Source organism: Stegostoma tigrinum, chromosome 31, assembly GCF_030684315.1.
Source record: "Stegostoma tigrinum isolate sSteTig4 chromosome 31, sSteTig4.hap1, whole genome shotgun sequence".
Taxonomy (NCBI): domain Eukaryota; kingdom Metazoa; phylum Chordata; class Chondrichthyes; order Orectolobiformes; family Stegostomatidae; genus Stegostoma; species Stegostoma tigrinum.
The window spans coordinates 4,932,024-4,951,278 of record NC_081384.1 but is presented as its reverse complement, the minus strand read 5'-3'; the positions used below and the strand labels follow the sequence as shown (position 1 = coordinate 4,951,278).

At 42.3% G+C, this 19,255-nt stretch overlaps 1 protein-coding gene across 1 annotated transcript; it reads left to right on the top strand.

Annotated features, from left to right (window-relative positions):
* Positions 1–356: 356 nt before the first annotated feature.
* si:dkey-225f5.4 (uncharacterized) lies at positions 357–18,432 on the top strand. The gene is made up of 10 exons (XM_048560681.1): positions 357–439; positions 3,759–3,849; positions 4,659–4,776; positions 5,678–5,841; positions 10,869–10,919; positions 11,292–11,440; positions 12,622–12,817; positions 14,742–14,869; positions 16,108–16,282; positions 18,246–18,432. The coding sequence occupies exons 1-10, from the start codon at positions 393–395 to the stop codon at positions 18,315–18,317; spliced, it is 1,191 nt and encodes a 396-aa protein (XP_048416638.1). The 5' UTR covers positions 357–392; the 3' UTR covers positions 18,318–18,432.
* Positions 18,433–19,255: the final 823 nt, after the last annotated feature.

Sequence of the window (19,255 nt, the reverse complement as noted above, 5' to 3'; positions counted from 1 at the left end):
GTAGGATCAGGGACCCTCAACGTTTACAAATTATTTAAATGAATACTTGAAATGTCACCTGGGTGTGGGTCAAGTGCTTGATGATCAGTACGGACATGATGGGCTGAAGGGCTCCTTTCCAGTCTATGGCACAGGGCTGATGTCCTGCTCTGGTGAAAATTTCTGAATTTATTGAACTATTTAAGGCAGTGACGAACAGTATGCTTCGAGTCTTGCTGAGATGGAAAGTGCACTATGAAACGGGGACTATTTGCTTTTGTTGTTTTATTTTAACTTGGCCGAGTTCTTGCTGCGAGCCTTTAAGAGCCCGGGCCTTAACCGCGCCTTTAAGATGACGCCGTGCCCGGTGACAGCCAATAGTAGGAGGGGTTGGTGTGGTGTTACGGTTTGAAATGGCCGAGCGGGTTGCTGGTGAGACGTTGGTGGCGAAAGCTAGAGAGTAAGTGCGGCCCGCAGCCTCCCCTTTGGCGAGAGAGGCACAGCCCGCGGTAGCTTCCCGCTTGGATACCTGCCTCTGTTACTGTGTAACATTGTATCCATATTGTATCCATAATGTATCGGTGTGGGCGCTCAGGCATGTCGCTCTGTGTTCCCAGCCCCGCCTGCTAGGTCCTGCCCTCAGGGCCCGGTGAACTGTTCCTCTGATGAAGGGTCTAGGCCCGAAACGTCAGCTTTTGTGCTCCTGAGATGCTGCTTGGCCTGTTGTGTTCATCCAGCCTCACGTTTTATTAACTGTTTCTCTTTGATTTATTTACTTATTGTCGCGTGTGCCGAAGTACAGTGAAGGGCTTTGTTTATGTGCAGTGCAGGCAGATCACAGTAAGCGAGAACATACAGATCACAGGGTGAAAATAAAAGACTCTGACGGACGCGAGATAACAAAGTGTGTAGCTGGATGAACACAGCAGGCCAAGCAGCATCTCAGGAGCACAAAAGCTGACGTTTCAGGCCTAGACCCTTCATCAGAATGGCCTGCTGTGTTCATCCAGCCCCACACTTTGTTATCTCGGATTCGCCAGCATCTGCAGTTCTCATTATCTCTGGCAGATGCGTACAGGTTACATCACACAGGATGTTTGCTAGGCAAGACTAACGTTAGTAAGATCAGCATTATTTGAGGCTGGAGAGTGTGTTCATCAGTCCAATAACAGCTGGGATGAAGCAGCACTCTGAAAAGCTTCTGTATCTTCTGCCTGACTGAAGATCTTGTAGGAGAGTATTACCAGGGTGGGGTGGGTCATCGATGATGCTGGCAGCCTTTCCACAGCGATGTGCTATGTAAGTGGAGTTCATGGATGGAAGGTTAGCTTCTGTGATTTATCTGGGCTGTGCACACAAACTTCTAATTTGACAATTTCTTCTGTTTGAAAGGAGAAGAAAATGACTGTTTTAGATTCTTTGCCCACTTCAAAGCTGACTTCTGGTGTTGTTTCCTTGTGAATGGAAATCAATGTAGTCTTTCAGAAAATACTTCTATTTTGACCTGTTTGACCCTTGCAGTCTGCTTCTTCCCCCCCCCCCCCACCTTTCAAATAGATCAGGATTGAATTTGGCAGAGCATGTTGTAATTTGCTTGGCAGTGTGCTTCACTATTTGAAAAAAGTGTTAAGCTCAGCTGATAACAAAGAGTGGAACTGGAGGAACACAGCAGGCCAGGCAACGTCAGAGGAGCAGGAAAGCTGATGTCTCGGGTTGAGACCCTCCTTCAGAAATAGGGAGGGTGAAGGGAGCTCAAATAAATAGAGGAGGGGAGTGGCTGGAGAAGGTAGGTGAAATGGTGAATTGAGTGCATCTGGGGATTGCTAAATGAGTTGGGAGAGAAGACTGATAGGCTGTAATCAGGTCAAGGAGATGGGGATGGGTGGGTGGGATGAGGCTGGGGGTGGAGAGATTTTAAATTCCACGTTTAGGCCATTGGGCTTACACCACACTCAAACTGGAGGAGGTGCAACTCACATTCAACCTTGGGAATATGAGGTGCTCCTCCTCCAGTTTGCGAGGGGTGTAATTGTGACACTGGAGGTGGCCCAGGATGGACACATCACCCAAGGAGTGGGAATGGGAGCAGGAGTTAAAGTGGTTTGTGACTGGAAGGTGTTCTAGTTTGTTGCGTACTGAGCACAGATGCTCTACAAAACAGTCTCCAAGTCTTTGCATGGTCTCACCGATGTAGAGGAGGCCACGTCTGGTGTAGCGGATGCAGTAGACCAAGTTGACGGATGTGCGGGTGAACTCCTAGATATCCCAGGACAACAACAGAAGTCTTTACTTGTACATCAGCACCCGATTCACCACCTCAAATACTTATTCTCTCCATTACTGGCAGACAGTAGCAGCAACGTATATTATCCGCTTGATGCACTTCAATAACTTGTACAAAGGTCCTTCCAAACATTGATTGACACAGGACAAATGCAGCAGACACATGGGAACACTACCACCTCCCTTCTGAAGGATGCACTGTGCTGACTTGGAAACACTTCGCTGTTCCTTTATTGTGGAGGTGACAGTATTGTTCTGGGGTGGACAAAGGCAGAAGTCACATGATACCAGGTTATAGTTCAACAGGTTTATTTGAAACCACAAGCTTTCGGAAAGCTGCAGTATTGTCACCGAAAACGTATGGTTTCAAATAAACCTGTTGGACTATAATCTGGTGTTGTGTGACCTCTGACTTTGTTCCTTTATCATTACTGGGTCAAAAACCTAAGAGTTCTCTCCCTTACAGCACTGTAAGAGCATCTTCACAATTTGTTGCAACTTTTCAAGAAGGCAGCTCCCCACTGCCTCTTGAGCAATTAGGGATGGGTAATAAGAACTAATTAAGGCAACAACAAAAGCACTTGAATGAATAAAGACAAATTTATCTTTCAAAGCATTTACCCACAGAAGCTTTCTCAAATGGCAGTCAGAAAATAATCAGATATTTGCATTTAATGATAAAAGAAAAACAAAGTGTGTGAAAACTTAGCAGGTCTGGCAGTATTTGAGGAAAGAAAGCAGAATTAATGTTTTAGCTTCAGTAACCTTTATTCAGGACTGATTGTAAGTAGAAAATGGTTGACATATATACTAAAACCGGGATGGGTAGGAGTAAATGGTAGCTGAAGATGGAACTCAGAAAGAGAGAAAAACATTTAATGATTTTGACTGAAGGATAAATATTGCCCAGGACAATCTTGCTGCACTTCAGAATAATGGTGTGGCATTCTTTACACCCACTGAGCTCGACAGCATAGCCTGAATTAAATGGTCCCTTCAGTGGTGCAATGCTTCGTCATACTACTGTGCAATTTCAGCATAGATCTGTGCACAAGCCCCTAAAGTAGAGCTTAAAGTCATAACCTTTTGACTTGGGCACTTATGCTACCATCAGAGACATAGTCTTTGTTGTATTTAAGTTAGCAAATTGGCCTAGTCTGCTTCACGGAGGTGTTTATCAGACAAGAGACTGACAACTTATTGAGGGCAATAATTGAAATTTGAGGCACTTTAGAAGCTAATCAAAATGAATTTAATAGAGAGGTGTGAGCGTGGAAGTAGAAAATGACAACTGTTTCAAAGTGAATCACTTGACCATTTTGCACATTCCTGTCAGTCATAGTTGGCTGGTAAGGTACCGTTGCTGTTTCTCCTGGTTAGGATTTGTGAGGAATGTCTTCTAAAGCAAGTCTGTCGAAAGTTTATAGTTGTACTGTATGAAGTTGTGTAGTCTCTGGTGGGGAAAATAACTTTGCTTACTTTTTCTTCAATTGCAGTCTCCTCAAGGAAGCAGAGGCTGTAAGGAGAATCCATGAAGATAATGAATCTTTATCAGAGGAAGGTGCTGCAGTTGTTCAGCATGCGATTGTGAGTGTTGCAAGTTAATTGTGCTCTTTCGTTTGAATTTGTGTGAATACAAAGTCCAAAAGTCAGGTTGAAAGGAGAGTAGGAAATAAGACTAGCATAAAAAGACAAACCACTTAAGAATATATCAGGAAAGGTGACAAAACAAAACTTGGTCAAAGAAGAAAGGTTTATTGAGGGAGTCGCAGTGCATAGAGCCAAATCAGCTGAAGACATCTCTATCGGTGGTAGAGAGTGATAATCTTCCACCAGGAAGAATTGGAAAGTGCGGATATTCCAGAGGCTTTTTTGGGGTTTACAGAGAGAGGAAGAAGTGTAACATTAAGGAAATGGGAAACAAGGATGAGAATTTTAAACTCAAGATGTTTAACCAGGAGTCAGTGTTGCTGAGCAAGCACAATGGGTGTTGGGTGAATAGTAGGTCAGTACATAGCAGCAGAGATTTGGATCACTTCAGGTTTACAGATGAGCGTCAAGATCCTTGGCAGTATTTCAAGAAGAGCCTTGAATTTATCCAGACTCTGGGACAACATTTTTCCCTAACCAGTGCCAGAGAAATTTTCATTTATTGACTCATCATGTCATTGTAGTTTTTGAAAGCTTACCTTGTGAAAATGACTATGATATTTAACCACTTGCAATCATTTATTGCAGTTGTTTATTATATTTGAAACATTTTGAGATCTTTGTCGGGAGGCATGTCATTAGCTGTAAAGCTACTCTACCAAATGAGGTTCTTCATGCTACATTTACTCTCAATAGATTTGTTAGAGGTTGTATTTACAGTGTAGGAACCTTGCTTATTGTTTCAGGGTTTCCGGAGGAACCAGAAAATGATGTTTCGACAACTGAAAACCTGTGCTTTGTTCTTAGACATGGTGAAAAATAATGGTGTCAAGGAAATTAAAGAAAGTGTCCAGCAGGATGTCCGTGAGTTGCCAATTGTACCAGGGATTGGGAATGGCCAGGGAAAGGCTGACCAGTTAAAACCGTACTGATGCCACCTTCTGGCACTGAAATGTAGTTCTGCTGGAGATTTTGTGGAGCACACGTTTTCTGAAAGCTCATTGCTTGAGGGGACAAGTTGATATAAGTTGTATGTGTGTTTGGTGAGGACCTATGGCCAAAAAAGAGAATTTTCTCCCCTCACTTAAGTAAAATTCTCTTCTTTGTATTCAGATCCCTTGATAACATCACTGGGCTAGTCATCCAGAACCAGGATGACTATTGCCCCCTTGCTCTCCTTCATCTGAGCATTAGTTCCCCATTGTTTCTGAGAACAGACACCTTTTATTTTTCAAAACAATACATTGATCATAGGGTAGGTATGGCACTAGTTCAATGCTACACCATGACCCCAGTGATTCTTGTCATCTTTTCATTTCCTTTCAGATGGTAGAAGTTTGGAAAGTTAGTTACTGCTGTAATAACTATTAAATAAAATCTCACACTACACTATACCTGCTAAGAAAATCCTGTTTTAAAGGGACCCCAATTTCCGACAGACTTTTGAGTTCCCTGATTTCTTTTTGCCTTTGTAGGCTGTGCTGTCAGCTGCCTGAGCCGTAAGTTCTGGAATTCCCTCCTCAAACCTCTGCCTCTCACTGCTCCTATGAGATGCTGCTCGAAACCAAGCTGTTAATCACCTTGTCCAATATCTTGTGTGGTAATGCTGCTGTGAGGATTTTACTGCCTTAAGTGTTAGTTATTGGATGAGCGGCTGCACAGATTATCAAAAGAATATTTGCTACATTGAATGTGCCTGATAGTTGGGATAGTGAGTAAGTGGAAGCTGAAATATTTATATTTGTGAGTTTGTTTCTTTAAACAGAAAAAAAACTGAATGAAACGAGGCAAAAGTGGAAGAGCTTGAAAGCAGAATGTCGAGTGCAGGATGAAGAGCTACAAAACATCTCGACCATCTTGTGGAAATTCCAGGCACTGGAGACAAAGCAGCAAGCTCTAAGAGAAGCTGTTCAGTTGTATGAAGTAAAGGTAATCTGAGATTGTTTACAGCTGTGGGTAATTGATGAGTCAGAAGACATTCCAGAAAGTCGAGCACTGAATCTAGGCTGACTCTCCCAGGAGCTGGATTCGCACTGATAGGAATGCTGCACCATCAGACCTTGTTCAAATTAAATGTCAGAGCGAAGCCCTGTCGACCTTCCTAGGTAAACATATATAGGTAGACCCGTGGAGCTATTTTGTAGAAAAATGGGGAGTTTTCCCTGGTATCTCCTCTAATATTAAATATTCGAGCAATGTCACTTTTCTAAAAGAAATTTCGATCATGATTGCATTGCAATTTCTGGGATCTTGCTATGCTCAAAGTGGCTGCCCGTTTTTTCTACTCTGTGACGTGGCTGCATTTCAAAATTGCTTCATTAGCTGTAAAATATTTTGAAACATCCTGAAGTCATGGAGTGATTGTGTCAGGATAGCTGTTCTTAAGGTATCGCCACAACTTGTATTGTTACGTAGGATTGTCTTGGAAATTGTGCTGGATGTCCTGCCCTGCCTCCAAGCTACCGTGTGACACTTCGATACTCACTTTGCAGAATATGCCAGTGTAAGGAACTACCTTCATTATTGGGATTCTCTATAAGTATATTTTAAAGTAGCCACTTCACAGGAGCATTGTCAGATATAACTTGACTTTGAGCTGCACAAGGAGACATTTGGACAGGTGACTGAAGAGTTTTAGGGAGTCAGTTCTGGAGTTTCAGGTCCACAGGGCAGTGCAGGTCAGCCAGTGCTGGAGTGACCTTCCAGTGGGAACGTGTCTGTTTGCAGTTTGAAATCAGACTCTCAAAAGCATAAGCTCACATCCTGATCACATCACTGATGCTGCATGTGAGAAAACCTTCATATGCCTAAACGTTAAACCCCTCACTGATTTTTCATTACTTTTACTCTTTTATTAATTTTGATTTGCAACTGGGAACTGTGAGCTAAACATGACATTTGGACTGTGGATGACAGCTCGTTTTAATAAGAAAACTGAGCAAGCAAGTTTTTGCTTATTTGTGTGGCCAGGCCTGAAAATTAATTGCAGGCTGGTTCCTGATTAGAACATAGAACAGTACAGCACAGAACAGGCCCTTCAGCCCACAATGTTGTGCCGACCATTGATTCTCATGTATGCACCCTCAAATTTCTGTGACCATATGCATGTCCAGCAGTCTCTTAAATGACCCCAATGACCTTGCTTCCACAACTGCTGCTGGCAACGCATTCCATGCTCTCTCAACTCTCTGTGTAAAGAACCCGCCTCTGACATCCCCTCTATACTTTCCTCCAACCAGCTTAAAACTATGACCCCTCGTGTTAGCCATTCCTGCCCTGGGAAATAGTCTCTGGCTATCAACTCTATCTATGCCTCTCATTATCTTGTATACCTCAATTAGGTCCCCTCCTCCTCCTCTTCTCCAATGAAAAAAGTCCGACCTCAGTCAACCTCTCTTCATAAGATAAGCCCTCCAGTCCAGGCAGCATCCTGGTAAACCTCCTCTGAACCCTCTCCAAAGCATCCACATCTTTCCTATAATAGGGTGCCCAGAACTGGACGCAGTATTCCAAGTGCGGTCTAACCAAAGTTTTATAGAGCTGCAACAAGATCTCACGACTCTTAAACTCAATCCACCTGTTAATGAAAGCCAAAACACCATATGCTTTCTTAACAACCCTGTCCACTTGGGTGGCCATGTTAAGGGATCTATGTATCTGCACACCAAGATCCCTCTGTTCCTCCACACTGCCAAGAATCCTATTCTTAATCCTGTACTCAGCTTTCAAATTTGACCTACCAAAATGCATCACCTCGCATTTATCCAGGTTGAACTCCGTCTGCCACCTCTCAGCCCATCTCTGCATCCTGTCAATGTCCCGCTGCAGCCTACAACAGCCCTCTATACTGTCAACGACACCTTCAACCTTTGTGTCGTCTGCAAACTTGCTGACCCATCCTTCAATCCCCTCATCCAAGTCATTAATAAAAATTACAAACAGTAGAGGCCCAAGGACAGAGCCCTTTGGAACACCACTCACCACTGACTTCTAGGCAGAATATTTTCCTTCTACTACCACTCGCTATCTTCTGTTGGCCAGTCAATTCTGTATCCAGACAGCTAAGTTCCCCTGTATCCCATTCCTCCTGACCTTCTGAATGAGCCTACCATGGGGAACCTTATCAAATGCCTTACTGAAGTCCATATACACCACATCCGCAGCTCGACTTTTCTAGTCACATCCTCAAAGAACTTGATAAGGTTTGTGAGGCATGACCTGCCCCCCTCAAAGCTGTGTTGACTGCGTTTGATGTAGCCATGCTCTTCCAGATGGTCATAAATCCTATCCCTCAGAATCCTTTCTGACACCTTGCAGACGACAGACGTGAGACTTACTGGTCTGTAATTGCCGGGGATTTCCCTATTTCCTTTCTTGAAGAGAGGAATTACATTTGCCTCTCTCCAGTCCTCAAGTACGACTCCAGTGGAGAGCGAGGATGCAAAGAACCTCGCAAGTGGCGAAGCAATTGCATTTCTCGCTTCCCAAAGCAGCCGAGGACAAATCTGGTCCGGCCTGGCGACTTGTCAATCTTAATGTTTGTCAAAACTTTCAGCACGTCAGCTTCCTCTATCTCTATCCATTCCAGCATGCACACCTGCTCTTCAAAGGTTTCATTCACTACAAAGTTTGTTTCTTTCGTAAAGACAGAAGCAAAAAACTCATTTAGGGCTTCCCCTATCTCCTCAGACTCCACACACAAGTTCCCTATGCTATCCCTGATCGGCCCTACTCTTTCTTTGACCATTCTCTTATTCCTCACATAAGTGTAAAATGCCTTTGTGTTTTCCCTAATTCGTTCTGCCAAGCCTTTCTCGTGCCCCCTCCTGGCTCTCCTCAGACCATTTTTGAGCTCCTTCCTTGCCTGCGTGTAATCCTCTCTAGCTGAACTTGACCCTAGCTTCCTCCAGCTTATGTAAGCTACCTTCTTCCTTTTCACAAGAAGCTCCACCGCTCTCGTCATCCAAGGTTCCTTTATCTTACCCCTTCTTGCCTGTCTCAGAGGGACATATTTACTCATCACTCGCAACAACTGTTCCTTAAACAGTCTCCACATGTCTATAGTGCCCTTACCATGGAACAATTGCTCCCAGTCCATACTTCCTAACTCATGTCTAATCGCGTCATAGTTTCCTCTTCCCCAATTAAATATCCTCCCATTTTGCCTAATCCTCTCCTTCTCCATAGCTATGTAGAATGTGAGGCAGTTATGGTCACTATCACCAAAATGCTCTCCCACCAGAAGATCTGATACCTGCCCCGGCTCGTTTCCGAGCACCAAGTCTAGAATGGCCTCTCCCTTCGTCGGCCTGTCAACGTACTGAGTTAGGAAACCCTCCTGAACACACCTTACAAAAACAGCTCCATTCAAATCTTCTGCTTGAAGGAGGTTCCAATCAATATTGGGAAAGTTAAAGTCACCCATTACAACAACCCTACTACGTCCACACTTTCCAAAATCTGCTGACCTATGCTTTCTTCAATCTCCCTGCTGCTATTGGGGGGCCTGTAGTAAACCCCTAACGAGGTGACTGCTCCCTTGCTGTTCCTAATTTCCACCCACACTGACTCGGTAGGCAGATCTTCCTCGACAATGGAAGCTTCTGTAGCTGTGATACCCTCTCTGATTAGTAGTGCTACACCCCCTCCTCTTTTTCCCCCCCTCCCTATTCTTTTTAAATGTTCTAAACCCTGGAACATCCAGCAACCGTTCCTGCCCCTGGGAAACCCATGTCTCTGTTATGGCCACAACATCATAGCACCAGGTACTGATCCATGCTCTAAGTTCATCACTTTTATTCCTGATACTCCTTGTGTTAAAGCAAACACACTTTAACTGATCCCTTGGTTCCTTCCCAGGAAAATCCTTCCCACTAGCTGGTCTACCTCTTGCTACTGCCTCACCTGCATCAACTCTCACCTCCGGTATACAGCTTAGGTTCCCACCCCCCTGCCATACCTGTTTAAACCCTCTCAAACTACTCGAGCAAACCTTCCACCCAGGACATTGGTCCCCTTCCAGTTCAGATGCAACCCAGATGATTAAAATTCAGATGATTAAAAAGATTCTGCAGGCACTTTGTCACTGGAGACGGGCGTTATGTTTAAACAGATAGCAAAAGTTTGTAATTTACCAGATCAGTACCTGAGAATTGGTTCCAGCAAGTTTGGAAGAGATCTTATGCTCAAGCAGATGGCAAATGCTGAAAACTAACTGGGACCTCATGGGAGAGGCAGTCAATCTGTCAGGCAGTAGTGAGAGTTGGAATTAGGTTTTGGTTTGTGTTTTCTGTAATTTAATTAAAAAACGACTGATACTACAGCGTGAAGATTTGAAACGGCCCTGCCTAACCTCCCATGACCAGCACTTGGAAGCCCAGAGATAAGAAAATTTAAGTTATGTATGTATATTACTGCCTGAGCAATAAGGTGACCCTGATTGACATCTTCAGAAAATCAGCCAAGAAACGAACGTCTATGCTGTGAAATAACGCATCATGAAAGCCACTTGGGTAGTCTGGCCAGTTCTATTATCTCCTTTGATTTATCCTTTCACTGTGTTCATCTGTCTTCACTGTGAATGGGACTGAAAGCACAGGCTGTTCGGTTTATAGCATAGATCAGTTCGATTATTTTGTTTAGTTTTTGCTCTGCTGAAGTTACTGTATTGTTAATAAATTGCTAAGCCTTTTGCTTAAACTATTGACCCAGTGTAGAGACTTGATTAATTTGCAAAGTCTGAGATTCATTTTTCAAAAAAATGTAGTTGGGAACCATTGGGGCCACTTTTGACAGCCTTTGAAAGTTTTAACTTTACGGTGTTCTGAATATAGAGGTAGAAAGGCTTATTTGGTTCCACTGTCTATCACTGTTATGTAACAATGTGTTGTGTATTGTGTGACCTGAGCAAGTCAGTTGAGATTACTAATTCATTTTCTTTATCTTCCCTGAAACAGAAACTGCAGTTGGAAGAGGCTCTTCAGCAGAAGAAATTGCAACTTCAGGAGGTATGTTTTTATAAAATTAGCAGCAGTCAGAATTTGAGAATTCCCTAGAAAGCATTTGAGTGATTAGAATACTCTGGTATATTTTTTTCCAAAATTACTTGGTGTCAGTGCAGAAATGATGAAATTTACTGAATTTAGTTTGCTTTCTGATGAGATTTGAACTCAGCCTCAGGATTATTCGTCCGTTAACTGCAACTGTTAGGCACGTGCTCCAAGCCTTTGTCTCACTCTCTGTCAGTTCTGCTGAGAGTTGCTGGAAGTTATAACAAATTGTGGAGTCAAAATGGCATTCAAGCTCCGGTCCCTGTAGTTGTAACAAGTGACATTGCTGCCAATCCTCAGTCTGGTTATATCTTTTTATTTTCTGTCCAGGAACGAAAACTTACTTTGGCAGAAGAGAAGAATAAAATTGAACAGGCAATCGAGGAGTGTTCTTTGTGCATAAGCAGGACTCACATTTTGATACAGCAGGCAGAACAAGCAATTCGACTCTTGACTAAGGAAGGCACTCGTAGTGATGGGTGAGTAATACTAGTTATGCTATTCCTACTTTAGTGATTTAGCACAAAATTATGGCTGACACTCTAGTGCAGACTTGGTTGAGTGCTGCAATGTCGGCAATGCCGTGTTTCAGATGAGAGGTTGAACTGAGGCCCCGTCTGTCTCTTCAGGTTGATACGAAAGGTCCCATGATGCTATTTCAAGGAGGAGCAGGGTGTCAAATCTGTTTCCTCAGCCAATAATTATCCCTTAATCGTGATCCCCAAAAATACAAATTGTCTGGTCATTGTCACGTTGCTGTTTGTGAGAGCTTGCTGCATGCAAATTGACAGCTCCATTTCCTACAATGTAGTAGTGACCACATTTCAAAAAGTGATTCTTGTGAACTGTGTTGTATAAATGCAGGGTCTCTGATTGATGCTGATGTAATTGGTTATGGCACAAGTACTATTTCTGTGGGAGCTGTATCTCATGCAGCAAGTGCTAATGGGTTTCTAGAGAATCCGAGCAGTGAGGTAGTTTCTGACACTGACATACTTCTGCAAAGTGAGTTTTAATGTGTCTGTGGGTTCCCGGTAAACTGGAGATTGGGCATTAAGCACAATTTGCAGATGGTATTCTGATTCACAGCAAAACAAACTCTTTGATTTGAGTTTCTATAAAATATGGCAAGTAGGAATCATTGCCAAAATTAAAATAATTAAAAGCAAAGTCACTTCTCCAACAAAATGCAGTGAATGGAGCTTAATTTCATAAATTATACCCTTAACATCAATCTTAGTCACTTACAGCAGTAGGAGTTGTAAGTGTGACTGGTAGGATATTTTCACATTCTGATCAGAATTGGTGATGCTAATGTATACGTAGAAACACAGAGAGCAGAAGTACACTGTTCAGCCCTTTGAGCCTGCTCCTCTGATTATGGCTGATGCTCTATTGTAACACCATCTCTAACTGGTTCTGGATATAGTTGAGTTACACCTGAGGTGTCAGTGCATTACCATTAATTCAGTGAGATGGAATTAACAATACAGAGTCGAGGAGGTTTCAACATAACAAGGTGTGGAGCTGGATGAACACATCTCGATACTTCAAATTCATGATCCAGTAGATCCAACTGAGATTGAGAATTTCAGTCCATTTGGCTGTAACTATTTTTCTCACAACTCATCCTGCTATTTCTTTGTCTTTAATTTTCAAGTGTGTGCCCCTGTGATTTTCACAAGCTGTCACAGTTCTATGAGACTGTCAGGAACCAGTCTGGTATGAAACTCCTTTCAGTCACTGAAAACCAAATAACACTGCAGTTTGATCCTCAAGCGCTGATTCTAAAGACGCAACTCACTCCTCTTGTACTGACGGTAACCTGGACTACTGACAGGAGAGTTAAACTCGAGGTGAGCAGATTATTCATTGCTTTGGCTCTTTTCTCCCCGTATTGTTAAACTAACTTTCAGTGTGCCACCTTCTTAAACTTCCGTGAGGACTTGGACAGGGATGAGGAAGGGACGGGATGTGGTCAGGTCCAGTTTACATTTCCAAACCTTCTGCTTCACTCAGCTCTCTCATCTGGTGCTGTCACTGGTGCCGAGGACTGAGAATGTGGGTTTTATTTCCTCCGTTGCAACCTTTCGTTTCACTTCTATCCCTCTCTGAACCCCTTTGGAATTTGATTACATAATGTGGATCTGACTGATTTTGTGATCTGGACAGGTGCTCCTCCTGTCCCCTTTCTGAGTCAGCCTAGTGCACAGGCCCACGCCAGACAAGCCTTTTCTACCTGAGGGAGAGATTGACCTGTACAAAAGGCGACATTTGCAGCACAGAAAGGGGCAATTCAGCTTATAGTGCTTCTGGTTCTTTCTGGAAAGAACAACTTATTGCCACCATCTCAATGGCAGTGAGGGATGGTCACTGGAAGCTGGCTTAGCCAGCAACTCCCACATCCCATAAGTTAATGGAATTAAAGGTGTATTTATTTCCACATCCCATTTGCCCGTCACCTGCAAGTTCCTCATCCTCAAATACCTCTGGCAAACCAACTCCTTTGTGAAATAACTTACGGAAGCTTTCAGCAAGTTTCATGTAGAACCTCCCTGATCCTAACCACTCTCTGGCAGAAAGCCCTGCAATGACTTTAAATCTTTGATGTTTGTTTCCTAATCCAGTCCCCAAAGAAAGCATTTTCCTCTATCTGTTAGAAAGGTTCAGTAAAATATCAATCAGAGCCAGAGCAGTCCCTCACTCCAATTACAAAACAGGTTGGCTTGCACCATCATTTGGCCTGTGTTTTTAAATTTGAAAAGGTATGGAAGAGATTTACAAGGATGTTGCTGGGTTCGAAGGGTTTGAGCCACAGGGAGAGGCTGAACAGTCTGGGGATATTTTCTGTGGAGCATCATAGGCTGAGGGGGACTTCATAGAAGTTTACAAGATCGTGAAGGGACTGGATAGACTGAATAGCCAAGGTCTTTTCCCAGGCTGTGGGAATCCCAAATTCGAGGGCATACGTTTAAGGAAAGCTGTAAAAGAGACCTAAGGGCAACTTTTTCACACAGAGGGTGGTGTGTGTACAGAATGAGCTGCCAGAGGAAGTGGTGAAGGCTGGTACAATTACAACATTTAAAAGGCACCTGGATAGGTACATGAATAGGAAGGTTTAAAGAGAGATGGGCCAAATGCTGGCAAATGGGGTTAGAATAATTTAGGATATCTGGCTGGCATGGGTGAGTTGGACCAAAGGGTCTATTTCCATGCTATACATCTCTATGACTCTATCAGTAACTATCTTACAGATCAGATCCTTCCTATTCTATATAATGCAGTTAGACCTTGTGTTTATCAAGTGAGCATTTGATGCAATAACTTCAAATAAATAGTTAGCAATATAGCAACAGGAGTTGGCCATTCAACCTGTTGAACCTGCTCCACCATCCAATTAGACCAGGGCTCATTATTTCTCTTGATGCCATTTTCCTGCTCCAACTCCATATCCCTTGATGTCAATAGTTTCCAGAAAACTATAAATTCCTGCCCTGAGGAAGCTCAGTAATTACAGGAATTTATAGTTTTCTATAAAACCCTTAGAGGTAGAGAATACCAAAGATTCACCCCTCTTGGAGTGAGTAAATTCTTCCTCATGTTGATCCTCAGCCCTTTAAATAGGTTTTTACTCAACCGTCAGGGGATATGTCCTTGTCTGCTCTTTATATTTTGAAGATATCTTGTTATTTATAAACTCAGTAAATTTCTGTTTATGATCAGGAAAATACACTTTATTTTAATCTCCATAAGCAGCACTTTCCATTTCATTTCTCCCAGTCTAACTGTGCCTTCCTGGACCTGTCTGAAATGGACGCTGACGACCTACCAAACCTTACAGCTGAAATCTGGAAACGTTACATGAGCCAAGCCGAACTTTGGGGTGAAATCCAACACCTGCAGAACAGGTGAGTTTGAATCCTGTTTTAAAAAAATCAATAGGTCATGAACTGATTAATGTTTGATAGAGCTGTTGGATTATTCCTGATCCATCTGCTGTTTTCCCATAACAGTGGCGATTTTTTTTCCTCAAGTGTTTACTCAATTCCCTTTTTAACTGTTACTCTTGCGTCTCCATCCACTACTTTTGAAGATCTGTGCACTTCCTAATTTCCGCATCTTTCCTTGATTGGTATTTTGTGTCCCAGCTTTCTGCCTCTCTCTGCCAATTCCTCATTATTCCCCAAATGTTTAGTGTGAATTCTTTATTCTTGGTTTTGTAGGATGTCAGTGTTGCTGGTAAGGACAGCAGTCGTTGTCCATCTCTAACTGCTCTGAACTAAATGGCTTTCCAGGCCATTTCTGACATTCAAGAGTCATCCACATTCCACTGGGTCTGGAAGAATGCTAGAAAATATCCTGTTGTCACCTTCCCTTCAGAATGATGCTAAAGAAAGACCACGTTGTGAAATGTTAACTTTGTTTACTCTCTCTACAGATGCTTCCATGTCTGATGAGTATTTTCTGCTTTTTTTTTCAAATTTCCAGTGTCTGTGGAATTTTACTTATATAATTAAAATAGTGGAACCTGATCCCAGCTAAAATTAATGAACTTGCATTTGTGAAGTACCTTTCACAATCTCAGTGTCCCAAAACTGATTACATCCAGGTACCTGTACTTGCTGTTATGATACAGCAAACACGGCAGCCAGTTTTCCTGGAGCAAACTCTCTCAAACAGTGAAGGTGATAAAGGCACCTGTTTTGCTGATGTTGCTTGAGTTTGAGCAGGACACTGGGAGCTCCAGCAATCCTAATGTATCATGGCAAGAGTGAAAATGTTTGTTTTACTATCCTTCCCATTAACCCTGTCCTCAATTTATACTATCTCTTTTAACTTTCCAGATATATACAGGGTTATGGGGAAAGATCTCAAGCTGGGGTTGGTGCTAATTGGATAGCTCTTTCAAAGAACGAGAACAGGCATGATGGGTCAAATGGCCTCTTTCTGTTCTGTATGCTTCTAATGGGACACACTGAAGATTGAATTGAGACCCCCTAGTGCAGCACCTAATACAGACTGATTTTACCAATTAAACTGTTGGAATAGAGTAATTCATTTTTAACGTTTACTTTTAACTCATGAATTTGCAGTATTTCTGTCTTAAACACTGAATTCCTAGCAAAGGTTTCTGGTTTGTTTCTAGGTATGCCATCGATTGGCTGGAGGATGAACGAAAGCTTAAGTTCTTGCAGTTGATTGCTGGCAGTTCCTCAAATGTTGTTTGCACATTGTATGTCGAGTATGGTTACCCAGGCAACGGCGAAGTCAAGCTCAGCTCCATTCAAGAAAATAATAAACCTATTGATACAGTAATTAAGGTGAGGATGTACAACCTAATTCAACTTCTGGTAAACATTAATGGTCTGTTTGTGAGCCAATATTCTCACTCCCTTGCACTAGAACTAATCCTGAGAAATTGAACATCTCCCTCTTGCCAAAAGCACTGCTGTTTCTTGCACTAGAACCTGATTGGCCTTGAGGAATGTTTGTTTTGCATCTCTGGGAGGTGAGAGTTACATGGTTAGAGGAGTGGAGATGGCAAAACCAAGTGTTTCAAGAGGGTGTTTCACCCATTATCTTTTCCTACCAATGAATTTTCTAAGATGAATGAAGGTTATCTTTTTATGAATTCTATGATGTAGGTTGTATGTGATTTATAAATATTTTTAGTGTAATTTAGTTTGTTTCGATTTTTTAATTAGTGACATATGGGTTTGTGTATGTCTGGGGAGTGTAATGACTAACTTGTCGGCAGCCTTAGTGAATGCTTTTACAACGTCTTGAGGCAGTAGTTTTCAGAGCTAATTGTTTTTACTTTAGGAGGATTTACAATTGAGCAAGGTAAACAATTGTGCAATTGTGTAAATGTTTGTGTTAGTAAATTCTGGAATCGCTTTTTAAGCTTAAAAAGCAACACCCACACTCCGGAGTAAAATGTTCCGAACATATTCAGTTTTGGGGAAGATCTACAGAGGTGCTGCGATGAAGATTGATGTATAAAGTAGTACTTCACACAAGGGGAGACATTTAAAACTGGATTACCTTAGAGTAAGGCGTTTAATTATAGTTCCAGACCAGAAGCCTTTGGATCGAATTATTTGAAGCTGCGTATATTTAAAATCAGGTGTATGAAAGCTCCAGGAAAGAAAGGGCTATTGGATATTTCTGATGAAGTTGAATTCATCATTAACTTAAGCTGATTGCGGTGTTGAGAAAAGAGATTTTTCTCTGGTGTGAGTACTGTACAAGGTGTGCTTTTGGGTACTATTAAGGGGTGTTTTCAAGGGAGTGTTCGGATTAATGGGATTATATTTCTACTGTGTTATACAAAATCCTTAAAGACAAATTATGTATTAATAGTGTGGTCTACTCTATTTTATCATCATCCCTTTTGCTTCCTTTTTCTTTTATTAAAATTAAATGTAAGGCATTGTGTGCTTGTGTTTTGGGAGAGACCACTTTGTTAGCAAAGCGAAACAAATGATCTACCAGGATGGATTTCAGTCTGGGATTCACTTGTCCAATGGTAATATCATCTGGGATTATAATACTGTTTGTTCTGGATTGCATAATTTCTACAAGCTATATTGTGAATTAAAATATTTCTTTTTAGTTCTCCAGAACCCTCCTTCCTGAGGTGTAGATTTTTTTCTGGGTAATGAAAGAATGAACAAGGTGGGGCTGGTGAGAAGAAAGTGTTTATGGCAGTGCCACTGTCGCCGCAAGTTAGTGCTTGGATAATCCTTCCTGATCCAAGCTTTAAAGTCGCTTTTAGACAAGTTAAGGTCTCACAGGGAGCCCAGAGATATAACTAAGCAAAAGCATGGAAATGCTGTTTGATGATGGTGTAGGTTAAATTCTTTGCTGGTACAAAATTGAGTCAAACTGGAGCAGGAAGATCCCAGGTTCAGTTCAGTCCTTGCTCCATGCGTTAGCTGTTTGTGAGGCAAAGAGGGGTGTGGGGTAACACTGACATCTATGTCTCTGAAGGGGAATGATGAAGACACTCGGTGTCTTGCCAATGCTGCAACTGTGTAGTTTGGGCAACTAGGTGGGATTGGATGTGCTTCTTTCAACAGCCCTCCTACTTAATAATGGAGAATGTCCTCAGTGCTTAAGGCCTATCCTCACTCTCGGGACCTGAAACACAGGAGAGGTTTTTGAAAAAGCTCCAACACCCACTTTCTCCTGCTCAGAGCCAGAGCATTTGTCAGTACTTCTGTGAACTGATTTTTCTCCCTGCTCTGACTTCATGACTGACTTTGTTTGTTTCTTCCTCAGCCTCCACAGGCCAAGCCCTCGCTATCTGACTGGTTGGAATATCTCAATACCTTGGAGTGTTGGAAAGGATAAAGTCTCTTTTCGTTCTTTACTTTATTTGAAAGTTTATCTGGACTCTGTGAACTTGTAATTGTTCTCTCTCTCTCTCATATTCTCTTGCTGTTTCTAATAAATAAGTTTCTTTTGATTTGTCGTGCATTATTTATTTGTTGTGCCCTGGTTTTTTAAAATTTTTTCAAGGAATGTTTGTCATTGCCTATCCCCAATTGTCCTTGTGAAGCTGATTCCAAGATTTTAATTTTGTGATAACAAAGGAACACCCAAGATATAGAGCAGGCCAAGCAGCATCTTAGGAGTACAAAAGCTGCACAAGGTGTGCTTTTGGGTACTATTAAGGGGTGTTTTCAAGGGAGTGTTCGGATTAATGGGATTATATTTCTACTGTGTTATACAAAACCCTTAAAGACAAATTATGTATTAGTAGTGTGGGTCTAGACCCTTCATCTGATGAAGGGTCTAGGCCCAAAACATCAGCTTTTGTGCTCCTGAGATGCTGCTTGGTCTGCGGTGTTCATCCAGCCCCACACTTTGTTATCTTGGATTCTCCAGCATCAGCAGTTCCCATTATCTCTGAACACCCATGGTATGTCCAAGTTGGGTTTTGGCTACCTTGTTAGAGCATGCAGTGCAAAATGCAAGTGTATGTTTGCTGAAGACAACGGACTTAGTCTGGCCTTTACCTTTGCCCATGAGCTGGGCCACAAGTCTGATCATATTAAAGCTTTATAAAACTTCAGTTAACAGTCTCAAGATTGGAAGCAGTCATGCATATTTAAGTAGAAGGATCTTAATTTAAATATATTTGAATTCCAAGACACATGTCACTCATTTTCAAGGATGAGCATTGAGTTTCCATTCTAGTTCTGATTGGTTCTGGCAATAATCAGTGTGGATGTGTCCAGAACAGTGTGTCGCGGCCCATGATGTGTGACAGAGACAATGTTATTTGG